The sequence below is a fragment of the Mustela erminea genome, chromosome 10 (genome assembly GCF_009829155.1).
Source record: "Mustela erminea isolate mMusErm1 chromosome 10, mMusErm1.Pri, whole genome shotgun sequence".
Classification (NCBI taxonomy): domain Eukaryota; kingdom Metazoa; phylum Chordata; class Mammalia; order Carnivora; family Mustelidae; genus Mustela; species Mustela erminea.
Window position 1 is genome coordinate 24,860,393 of NC_045623.1, and position 18,982 is coordinate 24,879,374.

The 18,982-nt window shown below is 34.5% G+C and overlaps 1 protein-coding gene across 3 annotated transcripts in view; it reads right to left on the reverse strand.

Moving 5' to 3' along the window:
- AGL (amylo-alpha-1, 6-glucosidase, 4-alpha-glucanotransferase) overlaps nt 1–18,982 on the reverse strand; it is a 76,731-nt gene that overhangs the window by 43,037 nt on the left and 14,712 nt on the right. For 2 of the 3 annotated variants that reach the window (XM_032301405.1, XM_032301406.1), the window contains exons 3-13: nt 18,763–18,973; nt 18,069–18,235; nt 16,996–17,199; nt 8,852–9,033; nt 8,574–8,685; nt 5,032–5,158; nt 4,579–4,681; nt 4,391–4,488; nt 3,607–3,746; nt 2,134–2,321; nt 514–637 (exon numbers count right to left, since the gene is read on the reverse strand). In XM_032301405.1, the coding sequence (XP_032157296.1) occupies nt 514–637; nt 2,134–2,321; nt 3,607–3,746; nt 4,391–4,488; nt 4,579–4,681; nt 5,032–5,158; nt 8,574–8,685; nt 8,852–9,033; nt 16,996–17,199; nt 18,069–18,235; nt 18,763–18,973 (1,656 nt within the window). The remainder of the gene's footprint in view (nt 1–513; nt 638–2,133; nt 2,322–3,606; nt 3,747–4,390; nt 4,489–4,578; nt 4,682–5,031; nt 5,159–8,573; nt 8,686–8,851; nt 9,034–16,995; nt 17,200–18,068; nt 18,236–18,762; nt 18,974–18,982) is intronic. The other variant, XM_032301408.1, reaches the window with a different exon arrangement.

An 18,982-nucleotide genomic window follows, 5' to 3' on the forward strand; every position in this document is an offset into this window, starting at 1 on the left:
CTGAATTTCCAAAAAAAGACCATAAAATATTATCAAAAATAAAACTGCTTTAAACATTTAAACAAATGTCTATTAGTTTAAGTGACCAAAATGTCTTCTCTATAACTGGCCACAGAAATGGCTCATGTAGGTAAAAGGGAACATATGTTGTTTATTAGGATGTTAGCTACATAGGATCTATGGGAAAAAAATCTAAGATTCAATCTTCTATCCAAGTAGGAGATGAAAACTAGATTTGTATATTTTCAAAAACAAAAAAATGCTGTTGTTCATGAGTCATCAATTCATTCTACTCATCTTTCAATTTAAGAGGAGATGTTTTACCCCAGGAAAAGTGGAAACTTTTCCTGATAAAAACAGACTGAGATAGAGAAAAGTTGGTGTAGAGTATTTAAGAGAACATTAACTATGTTGAAAATTATTAAACATTGTATATAATGCTATTAAATGCCTTTTAATCTACTTATACAAAAACTAAAGTTTTAGATGGGAAATACACATCAACAAGCCTACCTCTTATTAGGGAACTAATGCCCAGTCTAGTAACAAAGATATTGTCCAGCTCTTCGCTTCCTGTGAACAGTTCGGCTACTACATACAAATTGGGTTGCAATTTTCTAGCAGCATCCAACATGTACTGCAAAAAGCACAGTCACAAATGTAACATAAAGAGAAAAGCAAGTGGGGGGTAGGAAAGGAGACAAGACTAGGCATGGATTCGACATGAAAATGTCATGGAACAAGACAAAATGGAAATCCGAGAAGAATTTCCAAATAAATTTAATTGTGCATATGTAAGAAAACATAAAAGGAACACAGGAAACAAGAAAATTCATAAAGAGATTAAAACAGTTAAAAAGGAAGATTAGATTTTGCAAAGATACAGAGACACAAAGGAGGAAAAAGGAAGAATAAAAATGTTAGTGTCACATTAAAATTATAAACCATAACACTGTGATTCTGCTAGGCTTTCACCCTGTTTTATGTGTGTTTGTTTGTAATACCTCTAACCAGACTATTAATTTGCAGGCTTTCGACTAGGCCATTATTGGTAAATTTCCTGCTGGTGAATCATTTAGCTATTGCAAAGATTAAGTCTAACTACACTAAAAGCCAGATTTTCCTACAAATGATAATCAGCTCTTAATCACAAATCAAACTGGTTCCAATTTTCTTAATATAATGTTTGCACAAAGGTTAATAAAATAATTGAAATTCTGTCAGCTAACAAGTAGGGTCCTAGAAGATTTTGTAACTTAAAAATTAACAAATTGAGTTTTAATTTTCTGTTTTGCCACAATGTTGCAATAGTTTTATATATATATATACATATATATATAATGCAACAGCTATATAAATATAGCTGTTGCTAAGAGCACAATAAGGAAAAACCTCTGCTTCTACCGCCTTAACTAATGTTCACTAAATTCTTCCATATTAAATCAATTTTTCATCATTGGACTCAAATCATATTCATTATAATACTGCATTAAAATAACAGAAATAGATATTTTCCAGATAAGCATACATTCCCAAAGAACACTAAGTTGTCACTAGGAAGCTATCAAAGATCTTATAAACAGGATGAAAATTGTGTTTATAAAGTTGTATTAGATAGAAGATACTGCTATAAATTTCGGCACTGCCTCAGTTTCTATAAAAAGCCCATACACTGTAATGTTAGTGCTTAAATAATAATATGTAACAAGTGACTTCATTGTCTATTAATATATTAAGAGCAATCAGAAAATAATAAGAATAAGATAGATACTTGCATATTATTAAAAGGTTAATATTAATCCTTTAAAAGTTAATAATAAAATATTAAAAATATTTTAATAATATGCATGGCGATATGGGTATGTATATATCATCAGAGACAATATAATCTATTTCCCTAAATTGAAATAAAAATATAAATGCATTAAACATTTTATAGCCCAGATATCCATAACTACTGCATCAAAAGATTTTGTTAGAATTGTGAAGTTATGCTTAAGTATTAAATACTACCACCAAATCAATGCTGGTCCAACTAGAAAAGAAAACACATACTTGCGTATTTTATTTAAGGAAAGCAAGGAAAGAGTACTACATTTCTTTGCTTAATGCAGATGAATTGTTTTTCTGTACCTCAGCTACATGAAGAGGTGTTGAGTGGCAGTTATCAAGACGCACTCCTTGGAAATAAGTTGCAGTTATCTCAGTGTATTTTTTCATGTGTGCCCAGAGAAAAGGACAGTCCTCTGGTTTATTTCCATAGCGTAATTTAACACTGTCTCCCCAGCAAATAAGTTCTCTCCTTAGATAAACGTCTGAGCCTGTTAAGAAAGGAGCTTGCTTTCAACAGTCCAAGAAATAACATGAAAACATTTACTTCAAGGAAACATTGTTTTTTAAAAAATCGTATTGACTATTTCTATCACAAACCATACACTGGTTAAAATTATGTCTAAAATGGTAGGGTTATTTAAATCTATAAAGTTAAAAAATTAGTATTAATTTATATCTCATACTGATTTTGTTAAAATTTGACCTAGAGTCTCTTCTAAAAATGTGTACTTACTGTAAAAAAAATCAAGTTGCTTCTTTTAAAGAAAATCAGTAATAGTAATATCACAGGCCCTTTGAAGACAGCATTCTACCAAAAACATTTCTTCTTCAAAGATTTAGTTATTTATTTGAGAGAGAGATAGACAACATGAGCAAGAGAGGCAGAGGGAGAGGGAGAGAATCTCAAGCAGACTCCCAGCTGAGAGCAGAGCCTGATGCGGAGCTCAATCCCACAACCCTGAGATCAGGGCCCACGCTGAAATCAATGGTTGGACACCTAGCCAACTAAGCTACCAAGGTGCACCTCTACCAAAACCATTTAAAGCTGTGTTTCTACCTCGTTACACATTTTGGCGATAGGTTACATTAAATCCATGGCATGCAGTAGAATGCCTTTTTGCATTTAGAATGGAGAAGGAGAGCGTTTAGAAAGGAGAAGGCAGAGATACTTAAACCCAAAGTACATTCTTTAAGAAAAATGAGATTTTGAATTAGAAAAAGACTTCTCATTCAAAAAGACTTCTAAATGTTGAAAAACATATTGATAGGTGCCCAGCAAAATTCTGTCTGACAAAGAAATAGCTGTAGAAAAATAAAATGCTGGGAGTGAAAGGGAAACCTAAAATTAGTTTTTAGTGTAATTGCTATTCAAATACCTTAATACCCCCGGCTAATGAATGAAAATATCTCTTATGGCAATATAATTGTAATAGCATAATCTTGTATGTATTTTTAAAAATGCAATAGATTAAATTTTTAACCATATAAAATCTTATTTAGAACCATTATATAAAATAGATAGATAAAAGCCATTCTGGTTGAGCATATAAAGACTAGGAGGGGAAAAAGGGGGAAAGGAAAAAATGAATCCCACTCTTCCTGTTCATACCTTCTCTTCTCTCTCAAACTGTATGCACTCTGGCATCTCTGTGATGAAACAGTTTTAGAACTATTACCTTGGTGGGGAAAAAAGTCAATGAAACAGTTTGTATTTTGAGTTTGCTGTAAACTTTTCTCTCCCTATCCACAGAGAGGTTAACAAAAATGATATACCAGGTTCAGCAAAGTTTCGAAGGGGATCATCTCCCATTACCCATCCATTATGCGCCATCAGAAAACAAGCTTTATTTGGGTTATGAATCATAGATTCTTCTGCGGAGAGGGTCATTTCTTCATATGGGAACGTAAAATACCTATGGAGATACAATTAAATATTAAATCCATACAGAGAGATTATTTGGAGAGAATTTAAATTAGTAATATTAAAATTAAAACTCCTCCTTAACAAATAGAATAAATTAGTCTTACACTATAGGAAATAAACTTTTTTACAGGTCAAAAATCTTCAGAAGACTTTCTGAGTAGATCTACTAAGATTTGAGAAATGGGAAGTCAGCACTATAGCATTATCTGGTTAACAGTTTAAATAATAAATTAAAAATTTAATAAAATTACTAAGAAAATCATTGAAATATTGGTGTTACTTTTGCAAAAGCTTTTACTACCCTTTAGTTGCCTAATCTGTGCTGCACATTACCTACAAGATAAGGATCTAAATGCTGGCTCAATTTGATTAACTTTGAATTTACTAGTAAGTATATAGTCCTCCAGAAACATTAATGTAATGTTTATAAACTGATTCATACTGATGATAGTTTCTTTAAGGACTGGCCTAACAAAGTTAATATTAACCCTAGTTACCAAATCAAAACTTCTATTTCAGTTAAAAAATGTACTGAAGTCACACATGGAAGGAAAACATTCAGATTAATTTAAAAAAGTTAAATCCAATATTCAATTTTTAACCTTTAATGAAAAGAAAATGAAATTGAAATACCTGGTAACTAGAGGATGTTTTCTAGTGACAGGTCCTAATTTAGGGCCATGGCCAGCCAGTCGTTCATAAAACACATTTCCCAAAAGGCAATTAACTACCTGAAACACATTAAATTATGTATCTCAGTAAAAACAACCACAAACACTATTAAGACTCAAAGAAAAACAGCAGTTCAAAGTAGGTGAAACCTGTTCCTGATGATAGTTCATGAGTTGATGCTTCTCTGAATTTAACTCCTCAATTCTCTTACGGAACCAATTACAGCATTCATCAATTGCAGCTGGGCCCTTGCTAGAGCAGAGAGAGCAATACATGCTGAATATTTAATGGTTTTAAAATTCTACATTTAAAACTTTTCTAACAAGGGTCACAGAAACTTCATTTACTTATTTGAAACTTTAAACATATTCATCAGGATCTTAACTAATGGCTGAAGAAGTTTTCCAACTGTAAAAAATATTATATAAACATATAGGAACATGGCCTACCACATAGAAAAAAGAGGAAAACATCATGCATTTGAACTAGCAGAATTATGGTGAATTACTTTTTTTGATTTTCTATTCAGGATTTTAATACTAGCTGTAAAGATCTGTAGGTAATATTATCCTTTATCTCATAGGAAAAAATTCATAACATACTCATGTGGTATGAAAGTTGCTAGTGCAATGTTCATATCTACAGTACAGCCAAGCCTTCTGTATTCAGGATCCTGAATAATCTTAAGGTGTTCCTTTGGATCAGGTTTGGTTGTTATTTTCCTATTTCCTAAAAGAAAGAAGAGATGATATCTTAAATGCAAATATCCACAGGGAGATTTTAACTGTTACTGATATTCAAATTTTAGTATACAGTATTTTTTTACAGAAAATAAAACAAATGTTTATTTATTTAACAAACATCCTTCCTACCTCCCCCCATCTTCTTACACACCACCTAACACACACACACACACACACATACACACACACATAGACAAGTATACACATAGGGAAGGAGGGGAAGAGAGAGATTGGAAGGGAGAAGAACATTATAGAAGAAAAACACAGGGATTCCTATCACTTCAAACTCTGCCCCACTTCTCTGCCTTAGTCAGCTTTCTCTTACTTTAATTTTTAGGGCATTAAGGATGTTGGTAGTACAAATTTTCCTTCTAGGTGTTACCAAATACACTAATATCAGGAGTTCCTTTTCTTCAAAGATTACTTTCTATTCAGAAGTCAGTCTTATCAATGACTTTCTTTGCATTCTCTGAAAGAAACACACTGGCTAGTTTTTATACTTTTTTTCCTTTTTACCAATAAGCATATTCCTTATGTAATAATAAAAAATGCAAATATAAATAAATGTTTTGTGGGAAGAATTTTTATGCCTTTGCTGGAACTTGTTCCTGATAAATTAGATGTTATGCAGGATTGTCTCCACTGGGTTTGATTTTATTAATTTATTATTATTCTTTTTAATGTTTCTTTCTAAATTTCAAATCAATTAATTAACATATAGTGTATTATTAGTTTCAGAGGTACAGTTTGTTGATTCACCAGTTGTATGTAACACCCAGTGCTCATGACATTCAGTGCACTCCTTAACTGGGCTTGCTTTTATATTAACTAGCTAACATCTGACTTACTCTAAAGAGACCTTGAAGTGGCTTATAAAAGCACAAACAAAATAAATAAAATATAAATAGATTCTCAAGATTTAGTTTCTGAGGTACATTTGGAAGAGTATATATATTACACCTACCAGTGGAGCACCTAGGTTGCTCAGCAGGTTAAGCGTCTGCCTTTAGCTCAGGTCATGATCCCAGGGTCCTGGGACTCAGCCCTGCATTGCGCTTCCTGCTAGGCAGGGAGTCTGTCTCTCCCTTTGCCCCTCCTCCTGCTCATTCTCTCTCTCAAATAAATGAATGAAATCATTAAAAAAAATAAAGAAAAAGGAAAAAAAAATGCCAGGAAGTGTTTGAGAAAAAGAGAAGCTTATATAATCAGTGTAAGGGATAAAAAAGTCTTTAGTATTGATAGAATGGAATAGTATACATAACAAATCCACATACATTTAGTATATGACTACACTATGAAGTCTTTATGGTGTACCACAAATCAGTATAAAAGGATGGATTATCAACTCAATGCCATTTTTTGAATAAAAATATTTATATAATACACAAAAATAAATTCTAGGTGTGTTGACCACTTCTTTATTTATTTTTAAAGGTTTATTTATTTGAGAGAGAAAGTGTGTGTTTGTGGTAGAGAGGTGCAGATGGAGAGGGAGAGAGAGAATCCTCAAGCTGACTCCTTGCTGAGTGTTGAGCCCAATGCTGGGCTGGATCCCATGACCCTGAGATCACAACATGAGCCAAAATCAAGAGTCAGATGCTTCACTGACTAAGCTACCCAGGCACCCCTTGAACACTTAAATATAAAAAAATAAATAAATAAGATTATTAGAAGAAGACAGAATTTTTTTAAGAAAACAGAATGTTGATGGAAGATTTTTTGTAAGCGTGATGTGAAATTAGAAGCTACAAAAGACTAACATTTTTGAGTATGCTGAAAAAAAAAAACCCCATAATCAAGAATTAAAAGATCAACAGCATACTAGGAGGACATATTTGAGGTCAGCATAACAATTACCAATATAATAAGTCAATGTGAAAAAGTCAAACAGCCCAATAAAAAATAGGGAAATAGGAAAGAACATTAATAGACAATTAATTAAAGATCTATAAGTGGCAAAGCAACATGTGAAAAGGTAATTCACTAATGAGCAAAGAACTACAAATTAAAATAATGTTTTGCCTGATTGACAAACATAAAGATTAATGGTGTCTAATGCTAATGAGGGTATAGTTAATGATAATGTAAACTGGTACAACTCATTTTGAAAAGCAACTGGACAATACTTCTTGTTAATTTATCATTAAATTTGTATACTCTTTGACCAGGAAATTCTACATCTAACAATTTATCTTAATTTATCCTGCAGATTTATTCACCTAAGTAAAGATAACACATATAAGGATATATAGAAGGATATATCCTTATAAGGATAACACATATAAGGATATATATATATATAATAAAATATATTATATATATATATCTCTCCACATATAAGGATATATATATAATACAGTTTATAAGGATATAAGTTCTACAAAAGTAAGGGCTTTCTATGTTCACCACTGAATCCCCATGCCTGGAAGATTGCCTAATATGTACTAGGTGGTTCAAAAGGTATGCATTAGGATGCCTGGGTGGCTCAGTTGGGTTAAGTAACTGCCTTCGGCTCAGGTCATGATCCTGGAGTCCCGGGATTGAGTCCCACATCGGGCTCCTTGCTCTGCGGGGAGTCTGCTTCTCCTGCTGACCTCTCTACTCTCATGCTCTCTCTCTCTCAAATAAATAAATAAAATCTTAAAAAAAAAAGTATACATTAAATGAATGAAAGAGTGAATGATGAAGAAAACTGGAAATAATCTATCAAGAAGGCTAAAGAGAGATGCCTGACTGGCTTGGTTAGTAGAGCATGTGTCGGGGTGGTAAGTTTGGGTCCCATCCTGGGTGCATAAATTATTTAAAAATAAAATCTTAAAAAAAAAAAAAAAAGGTTAAGGGCACCTGGGTGGCTCAGTCAGTTGAGTGTCCGACTATTGCTTTTGGCTTGGGTCATGATCTCTGGGTCATGGAATCAAGCGCCACATCGGGCTCTATATTAAACAGGAAGTCTGCTTGAGATTTTTTCTCTCCCCCTTTCCCTTTCCCTCTGCCTCTCTCCCTGCCCCAATGCTCCCCATCTCTCTCTCAAAATAAATAAATAAATCTTAAAGAAAATAAAAAGTGTATTCCTCTCTAGAGGTTATTAGCAGCTGCAGTAATCTGCTCACTTACCTTGCACTCATGCACTTAACAAACATATATTGAGCTCTACTATATTCTGAGTATTGTGCTAAGGAACCAATAGTAAGAAACAGTCCCCAAGAGAAATAATTATGTATTATTATGACATGCCCTTTAGATATCTCTGCTAACTCTCAGGACTACATTTTATAATAACACAAATATATAATAATAACAGATTTAATAATGTCTTAGCCAGAGAAAAGAAGGGTTATCCCTTTAAGAGTAATAATAAATTTCTTAAAATTGCTAGAAACATTCTAATGTATATCCTTTACCTTGTGTAAGAAGTCCTCTAAATTGCTCAACTGCTTTGTAAACATCTACTTGGAAAAATTCCCAGAGCTGAATTTTTGGAAAAATATCTTCCCAAATTACTTTTCGAATGCACTGAAAAATTTCAATAGTTAAAAAAAGATATATTTAAAATATTTTCACTAAATATTATTTTTCAAATTAAATATAGACTCTAAATAATTTTCAACCATACATTTACTTTGTATTTTAGAAATTTTGTTATTCTGTTTTAGTGTGGTACTCCTCTATACATACTGACATTCATTTGATGATCATTTTCAATCAAAGCCGGTATTCCTTTTTCTTTGTATTTCCCTTCTGCAACGTCACAGGATAAATGCCACAGTGCTCTGTCTAAGACCCAGGCAGGCTTTAAGTGTGGAGAATTTACAAGATTATATGCACATTCTGGATGTTCTTGGATCCATCTACTATTAGTGGCTTAAATAAAAAGGAAAAATAAAGGAATATCTTGTAATTAAAGTGAAGTTAGTATCTATGTTAAGTTTAAAGATGAAATAAAATATCAATATCCACCATTCATTGTCTTATATATTAGACAATATTTAAATGTCATAGTATATTATATAAACTATATATTTCTTCATCAAATATTTAATATTTGTTTAAATTCTTATAATTTATGATATTGTAATGTGAAAAACACTTTTTTGGTTGTGGTATCCTGTCATCCACTTCACCATACCTTTTTCCTTTCTGTTGTAGGAATTTTTAATTGTTGTAAGATGCAATTCTGACTTATTAACACTCCTGTAAAAATAAGTTTATTATTGTGGGAGTTAAGAATGGCCTTGTCCTTGGCCCATTTTGATGATCCTTGAGTCAACTACATTTTGGAACATTCCTTCTAAGCCTGAAAAACATCTTTCCCTGAAAGCCAGACAAGGCTTCTGCCCCAATCTTCAGAACTCCAAATGTCATTTACGCATTTTTTCCTATGTAATCATTTCTTCCTGTATTTTGGGGGAGGTGGGAAGGAAGGTGAGGTTCTTTCCTCTGGATCTTTAAATACCATTATATCTCCCTAAGGCTAAGAATACAAACAAATATACATCCCACTGAAACACAGTTATTTCTCTGCCTTCTATAGTCTGTTAGTTTCAAGACCAAACGTCTAGAAAATCCAACCTGTATCTGCCGCTTCCACCTTCTCCCCACAGTCTTGTTCCTTTTCCACTGCAATCTGCTGCTGCATCCAGCACTCCACTGAGGTTACTCTAATCATGAGATTTAGTGCGGCTTTCTCAACTTTATCCATTTAACCTCTATCACATTTGCCATTACTGATCACTCCCTCACTTATTTATAAAATACTTCTTCCTTGATGTACAAAAGGTATCATTATCTTGGTGGGTTTTTTTATTTTTCCTTCTCTCTTTTGGTCCTTCCTTTCTCATTTCCGCTAAAACTTTGAGGGAGTTTTGGTACATCTTAGTCCTTCTCTTTCTTTTTCATCTCACCACCTCTTCTAGTACCCACATCTCAAACCAGTTCCAGCTCCAACAAGGCCCAGGCACATCTACCCAAGCTTTTGATGGGTAGCATTGCCTGAGGACACCATATTAACTCAAAATCCATTCACATGTTTACATATATCTACACTCAGAATGTGATCTATTCCAGGCACTGTTCTGGGAGATGGATATTCTGCAGCAAAAGTGAACAAGGCTCCTGTCCTCATGGAGCTCCTGTCTTCATGGAGCTTTTTCATTCTAGAGAGGTGAGTTGGTTGGCTTTGTTTTGTTGTGCTTAGACAATTCTCATGGAAGAAAACTCTCTCACAGGCAACTTCTTTGCATAGCTAAATTTGAATGGTTAATGAGATACATTGTTTTAGTAAGACTGATAAAAGTGAGGCCAAGAAATTGCTCTGTTTCTTTTAAAAGGGTGTAGCTTACATCTTATCCATTTATATCAGTAAGTTCAGAATCAGAATCAGAGGAGTTCTGCAAGGTATTCTATCTATTTACAATAGTAAAGAATATTTGTTTTAATTTTTAAATAAACAGAAGTTATACATATTCTGTTTCATCTTTAAAATAGAATAATGGGGGCGTCTCAGTGGCTCAGTCGTTAAGCGCCTGCCTTCGGCTCAGGTCATGATCCCAGGGTCCTGGGATCAAGCCCCACATGGGGCTCCCTACTCAGCGGGAAGCCTGCTTTTCCTCTCCCACTCCCCCCTGCTTTTGTTCCTGTTCTTGCTGTCTCTAACTCTCTGTCAAATAAATAAATAAAATCTTGAAAAAAATAAAATAAAATAGAATAATGCCCCCGAATTCATACTGAGAGCATGAGTGGTTAATGTACATGAAACAAAAAGTAATAACAACTATCGAATCCCCTACCATATGCCAGGTAAATATACTACTTTATCAATCCTCATGTCCTAACAGACGAGGAACTGAGGCACAGAGAGATAAGCAACCCAGCCAAAGTCATATAGCTAGGAATGAATTTAGGAAAAAGTTTCTTCAGAAAGTTTCTTCAGATTCATCTGCAATCTTAACCAGATGAATGTGTTCATGCCTCAGTCAGCTGAGCACCATTACAATTCTTATAGAGTTTAAAAATCATTATTATTTTTAGTTTCAGTCATTTAGTGAGTAATATAGTACATAATTTATTTTTTAATTATTTATTTATATCCATAATAAACACTTAAAGACAGGATATATAAGAAACAGAGATGTTGTAATAACAGTTAAATTAATAATTCTCAAAAATCAATTTAAGCTGGTTTTCCCTAGATTCATCATCAGTTATTAGAATTCAAGATGTAAGAGAAAAATGTAATGATAATTGTATCATTTGGATTTTCATTTATTAAGAACCCTAAAGCTATCCTAATTTTTAAATGATAAAATCCGGAAACTTTGTTACTTATTTTTTTGAAAGAATATCAAGTATAAAATGAAGGAATCCTAAACCTTAGCTAATAAAGTATTATTTCTAATTCTGCAATAAAGAGAAGCCAACCTAAACTATATCTTAATAAACACCAAAATTAAAAATGAAACATGGATTTCTAAAGTGGTACTGTGAGGAACTTAGCAGACATTCTCCCCAGCACAACCACAATTTAAATAGCAAAAATTTTAAGTATAATCATTTAAAGTTTCTGGAAATTGTCTTAAGGGCATTCAGCATATGGAGAAACACTTATTCAAGAAAATCTACTAACTTTCAGCAAGAAAGCAAGAGTCTGTGGCATTTGAACCACAATCTACTCCCTTAACCTTCCCAACCAGCTATGTGTTAATGGAAGCTCTGTGCCAGGTGCTCTATTCTAGGCAGGCATGGCCAACATGGAGACTTCCTCTTCCTACCATTCCCAGTCTGGAGTTAAAGTTTCATGCTGGGAGAGGCAGACTGCCCATGTTTTCACACTTCCTCTAGCCCCATTTTGTAGAAGCTCTATTCCAAGTAGGCAGGAAAAGAAAATCTAGTCTCTTTTCCTCCACTTCAGCCACCCCTTCCTCTGCCCCCTGGTAGGGTGGACATCCCACCTAGCTGTGGGAGGCCAAGAATACTGAGACTCCAACTGCCTCTGAAAGTTGGAGCTTACTTGTAGGGTGAAGGTCCCACGTGGGAGGACAACTGAAAAGATCAGGGATTGCTACCTCCTGCCTTGTGTGCCCCCAGAATGAGATGGTACCTGGGGAAAAGTGATCTCATCCCCAGCTCTGGAGCAGCAGCACAGGTGTTCCGCTCAGGGAGAAAGACAGGCCATGAAGATGAAGGGCTCTGCCTGAAAGGCTGAATTTGTTTGGAAGAGTGAGTGAAGAACTCCATGCATAAGGGCATTACTGAAAATTATGAAGACCTTGGTGGGGAGCAGTTGAAAGAATGTTGGTAGCTCCATGATATAAGAAAAACATCAGAGCAAACAAACAAGTTTAACAGCATCCGGGAAAGCAGGGAAAGAGAAAGCAGAGGACAGCCCTCCTGGGCTGCATCCACTCAGAAGCAATTCTATAGGACGTGGGAAAGACTTGAAAAACATTCCTCAGATCCTATACACACCCATCAACAGAGGACAACTCACTAGCAAAGGGGCTTAAAGACAACCTCTACCCAAACATTAAATGAACACTAACCTACAGTGACCCAGGGTGAATCCTAGGAAGCCAGGCTTAAAAATAAAATCACATTTACCTCTGGCAGTCTGGAAGACCATATGTATGCCCAAGGCTGTGTGATCTCCAGAGCAACCAGAGAGGGAACCTCCAGGGTTCCGGTCCTTGGTAAATCTTTATCCATCCTTTTACTGTGAACCTCTTGGTATATTTGAATGTAGAGTGTGTTGCCTGTAGACAGCATATAGTTGGCTCTTGTTTTTCCAATTAATTCTGACAGCCTCTGCCCTTCAAGGTACAGGCACATCTTGGAGATATTGTGGATTTGGATCCAGACCATTGCAATAAAATGAAAATTGCAATAAAGCAAGTCAAACAATTTTTTGGTTTCCTGGTGTATATAAAAGTTATGTTTATATTATATTGTAGTCTATGAAGTATTAAATAGCATTATATCTAAAAAAACAATGTATATACCTTAAATAAAAAAATACTTTAATGTTTAAAAATGCTGTTTTCGGAGCTTTCAGCAAGTCATAATCACAAATCCCTGACCACCATAACAAATATAATGATGAAGAAATCTGAATGATGAAAAGTTTGGCAAAAGTTACCAAAATGTGACACAGAGACATGAGGTCATGAGGTCAGCAAATGCTGTTGGAAAAAATGGCATCAATAGACTTGTTTGATGCAGGTTGCCACAAACCTTTAATTTGTTTAAAAAAAAAAAATCAAGCAGTAACTGAGAAGTGCAAAAAAAAAAAAAAATGAAGCACAATTAAAGAAGGTATGCATTACTTTACAAATTCCCTGGATCTTTGGCTTACAAATTTTTTACTATGCTGAGTAAGGCTATCTTTGTTAAGTTACTTAAAATACACTGAGCTTTAGGACACATAGATTAATTTTTTTTTAAATCACATTTTAAAGGTTAGCAAGTTTTCAGCCATTACTTCTTCAAGTGTTTTTTCTGTTCTTTCCTTTCCTCTCCTTCAGATATTTCCATATGCACATTGTATGTTTCAAGATGTCCCACCTTTCATTGGAACTCTATTCATTTTTATCTTCTTTCTTCTGCTCTTCAAAATGTATAATCTCTGTTTACTGATCCTTTATTCTGTCAACTCAAATATACTGCTGAATATCTCTAGTGAATTTTTAATTTTGGTTATTTACTTTTCAACTCCAGAATTCTCATTTGGTTATTTTTTAAAATTTCCATTTACTGGGGCGCCTGGGTGGCTCAGTGGGTTAAGCCTCTGCCTTCAGCTCAGGTCATGATCTCGGGATCCTGGGATCGAGCCTCACATTGGGCTCTCTGCTCAGCGGGGAGCCTGCTTTCTCCTCTCTCTCTCTGCCTCTCTACCTACTTGTGATCTCTCTCTCTGTCAAATAAATAAATAAAATCTTTAAAAAAAAAATTTCCATTTACTGATACTCTCTATTTGATGAGATAGAATGATCATATCTTCCCCTTTACTGCTATAACCTGTTTTCTTTTAATTCTCTAAATATATTTATAACAGTTGCTTTGAAGTCTATATTGGCTAAGTATGACATCTAGGACTTTTTAAAGGCAATTTCTGTCACCTGCTTTTTTCTTGTGTATATGGGTCACACTTGCTCTTTCTTTGCATTTCTCAATTTTTTGTTGCAAACTGGGCAATTTAGATAGCGTACTGTAGCAACTCTGGATATTGAGCCCATTCCTTCCAGGAATTGGAAGGAATTGGCTGCCTCTTTGTAACTTGGTTAGACTGCTCCAGTGACGTCTATTTCCCCTACAGTGTGCAGCCACTGATGTTGCCACTCAGAGGACACAGCTGGGGTCACGGGCAGTGAGCATGGGATGAGAGTGGTTTTTAGCACGGTTCTCTTAACTGTCTCTTTCCCTGAACTTTGTTAAGCTGCTTGCCTCTGCTGGAATCACACTTAGCTGTTACTCTCTTGTGTTATTATTTTTGATAATAGGCTGGCACATAAATTGCTCCACAGTCTGATCCAATTAAATTTGGACCCTTTGGCAGGGATAATCCCTGAGACCAGTCTCTGAGACTTGTCTGACCCCAGGGAAACTGTTCTTAGCTGTCTCTTTCCCTGGTTCTTTTGGTTAAACTACTGGCTGGCCTATGATTTAGTATGCTGCTCTCACTAGGGATACCAGCCTCCCCTTGTTTACCACCAAAGTCTCCACTATTTCCAAAAGTGTCCCATGACAGATACCAAATAACATCAATTTCATTCTTAGTCTGTTCTTACTGCACATCTCCTCCTCTGGGCAGAATGCTTATGTCACTGCTCTATAACTGTTGGCAGGAACTGTAGCCTCTAGTTTTTTTGGCTTACCTCTCTAGGTATGGAACCTCCATCCCACGAGCAAGCTGAGGCAAGCGCACCTGGGGCCCAGTATTCTTGCCCTGCCATGCCCGGGGTAAAGTTTTTCCCCTCTGAGTGGAGTGGGGTTGGATGAAGGAAGGGAGCCCAAGACCTCTCAGCTGTTCTTGCCCAGAATAGAGTTTATACAACAGAGTGCTAGAGTTGGGAGGGGCATGAGAAATGCTGGAAGCATGCCTATTTCAACTGTAACCTTATGCTGGGAGTTGAGGAGAAAAGGAGCTTTGTGTTTCCAGCTGTACCTGTCAGGAGTAGACCTATCATCATTCTGAGCTGGGGCAGGGAGAAGCAGGTCCTGGTTCAAATGTCACAGACTATCACTGCTCCTACTGAGAGTTAGTAGATTTTCTTATATGCTTCTCCATATGCTGAATCCCATTAGAACAATTTCCGAAGACTTTAAACAGTTTTTTAAAAAATAACTTTTATCAGTTGTTTTGCTGGGTAGAGGGTCTGTGAAGCCCAATCTGGAAGTCGACTCCCCTGGATAGTAACTTTACAATAAAAACCTGTTTTCACAGAAAGGACATTATGATTTATAACACTTTCTAATTTAAGGCTGAAGCAAAGTTCACTTTTTTATATTGCACAGACTCTCTCAAATGCCTGAGAAATACAGTCTCTGATACAGACTGCTACTGTACCCCAATTTTTTTCTCCCCTGTTTCTTTAGTAACAGAATTCCCAAGGTTCAGCTGTACATACAGCTGATAGGCTACACTGCAAGACTCCTTTGCAGCTAGGTGTGACAAGAGAAAAAAATCCTCTCTGACAAAATGTAAGTATGTGTGTGTGTGTGTGTGTGTGTGTGTGTGTGCGCGCGCGCGCACGCGCATATATATATATAAAATATATAATACATACATATTAATATAATATATATATATATCAGATCATGCCCTTAAAAGGTATGATTTCTCTTCCTCATTTCCATTGGTTGAGGGTGATATTGGGAACTAAATGGCCATATTTGATTAAGAGTTGGAAGCAAAGTGTTGGAGATAGAGCAATGTAAGAGAAAGAACCTCGTTCCCTATTACCATTGAGCTACTATATCAGTCTTGGGATGCCTAGCTCATCTTTTATAAGAAATAAATACAGATTCAGTCTTGTCTCTTTGTTTTTATCTCTTTGTTAAAGCTGCCTACACCATATCCTAACTACATATAATGCCATTATGTAGCTTGATAAGAATAATATTATAGATGATAAAGTAATTATCAATAATGTCAACTTTTCAAGTGAAGAACACTGAGTTCTTATATATTAGGAAGTTTTCACTGGGCATTGAGAGAAGATAATATTTCCAAGGCACACTGGGTTAAACTGAAAGCTGATCATGGCCAGAGGCTTCTCCAGGCCCAACTGTTTTGACAGGTGATTGGACCAATCATCTCCCTGAGGATCACCAGTTGGGAAGCTCTGATACATTTTATAGAACTGTATATTGGTAAAGAATCTTGGGGTCCAAATGAGTTAACTTTAATAAGTCATTTTAGCATGTAAGGGGTATAATTTTTAGATTTAACTTCTAAGAGTTTACAAATAAGAGTCATTAGTTTTTTCAAATAAATACTATAGTACCAGAGCTGTTGCTACATGGGATTCACATGTTAGTCTGCAAAGTATTAATACTGCAAGTTGAAATATGTGATCCTATGTCTCTTCTATGATCATTCTCTTATTTTTTAATTATCACATTGAAAATACATGCTGATTTTATCTTCAATAACACTGTTTTCTTTGAAAGAAAAAAAAGTGGTACTATATAAAGTGATTTATAAATTGAAGGACACTTGTGCATCATTTGTGTTTTCAAAATTTATGTTATATAAAACCATAAGAAATAAAATAACCAGACTATAATATTTCCATCAAAATTAATGGAAGTAGTTAATGAAGCTCATACCAGTATGGTTGTAGACAACATCAGTAATACAAAGAATATGCCATTCCTTTTTCAATTTTTCCACTAGTTGTCCAACATCATTCCAGGTATACTTTTTATTAGGTCTTGAAAAGTCAGGATTTAATTCTAACTGGTTGGCAAGGGAGTAGCATGATCTAGATAGTCCAAGAGTCTGTAATGGGGTAAAATGAATCATGTTGTAACCTGCAACACAAGAAAATAAACAAAGACCACTGTTAGGAAAAAAAAAAAAAAGACAAACTAAAACTCAGAAATATATAAGTTTAAACTTCCTTAAGTAATTCTACTTAGCAAGGCAATCATGAAACTAGAAAAGGAGTCAAAGACTAGGGTTCAAATCCTACCTGTACCCCAAGTGACATCACAAGTCTACTTAAATCTTTGAGAATACCAGTGTGCTCATATATAAGACAGAGATAGTGAGAAAATGCATTTGAAAAAAATCATGGTACACAGTGCCTAGTTATTTTTAGGAGTTTGATTTATATTTGTTGGATGTATATATAATACATGTAGAAAATATATTTTATATAAGTATATCAGCATGTCTTGCTCCTACTTTTAATCCTCCACTCTACTTGTGTTCTGTTTCAATTATGTCAGTGAATGTATCTCTTTCCTCATATTATATTCAACTTGAAAAAAGTAGAAAATTAATATTACCCTTTGCATATACCCTTTGTATATGGGGTAGCACATACTTTCTATATGGAAGATAGTTACTCAATGTTGAATTAAAGTTATATACAATAATAATACATTTTCCAAAACATTTTAATAATTTACTGCTAATTTTTATATGTCAAAGTAAAGTCTTATAGACAATAATGATCTCATTTTATTATTAGAGTTCCTTAGTTTCCTGAGTTGAACCATATAATGTACTATTCTTGTAGATTAAAAGTGGTTGTCTTAACAACTTTATATGATTCTATTTACATTACTAAATATACAAGAAACAAAATTAAAAGGAGATCAAAGCTTTTGAAATCTGTATCACAGAGGATAATTATATTTATTTTAAAAAAGAAAAGAAAGATAGCTGACATTACCTGATTCTTTTGCAACTCTAAGTCTGCTTTCCCATTCATCAAAAGGTCCCAGACATTTGGCTAAAAACGTCTGAAGTGTAACACAGTCCAAGGGTAACACATGATTATCAGCACCAACATGTAAAACAGGATCCACAACTATGTAACCCCCACCACTTTTCTCATTTCTACGGAGAAAACAAAACAAAAACTTCTCAATTAATGAGAGAAAAAAAAATCCTCATATGATTTTTCTAATGAGAAGTGGAATTGTCCCATTTAAAAATATATTTCTAAGAACATAAAATCATTTACAAAGTTGCAATGAAACTCAATGGAAAAGTCTCATTTTATCTTCTTCTAATCTCTACATAATAATATAATATATATAACATCTAATAATGCTGCTTTAAGGAAAAATAAGTGTACTAAAATTCGTCAGTAATATCAACAGCACTCAAGCAAAGAGCATCTTATAATGAAGTTATATGAAAAGACTAGAATTTTCAAGCATTTACCTAAAAAAAATACTCTGAATCTGCAATAAGTCTTATAATTACTTCCTAGGAATTAAAAAATCATATTCTATTTGCATCTCAAAAAATCCCGTAAAAATTTTTACAAGCTGGATAATTTAACTAGATAAAATAAATTAACTTTTATCCCACATTTCCCACATTAACTTTTATACCCACATACAGAACACCTGACTTACCCTTGAAGGAAGTAATACTGAAATGATCCAGCTTGCTGAAGATTAAGTTTACAGTATTTATCAGAATCATCTTCTCTCTCTGTTGGATTTTCCCATTCCAGGGAACGAAATTTTTCTCGATTAAATGCTTCTCCAGGAAATGGGTAATTTGTATACACAGTAACTGCTTTTCCCTGTAAAGTGGGGCCTAATCGGAACTGTAGTTCGAACCCTAAACAAA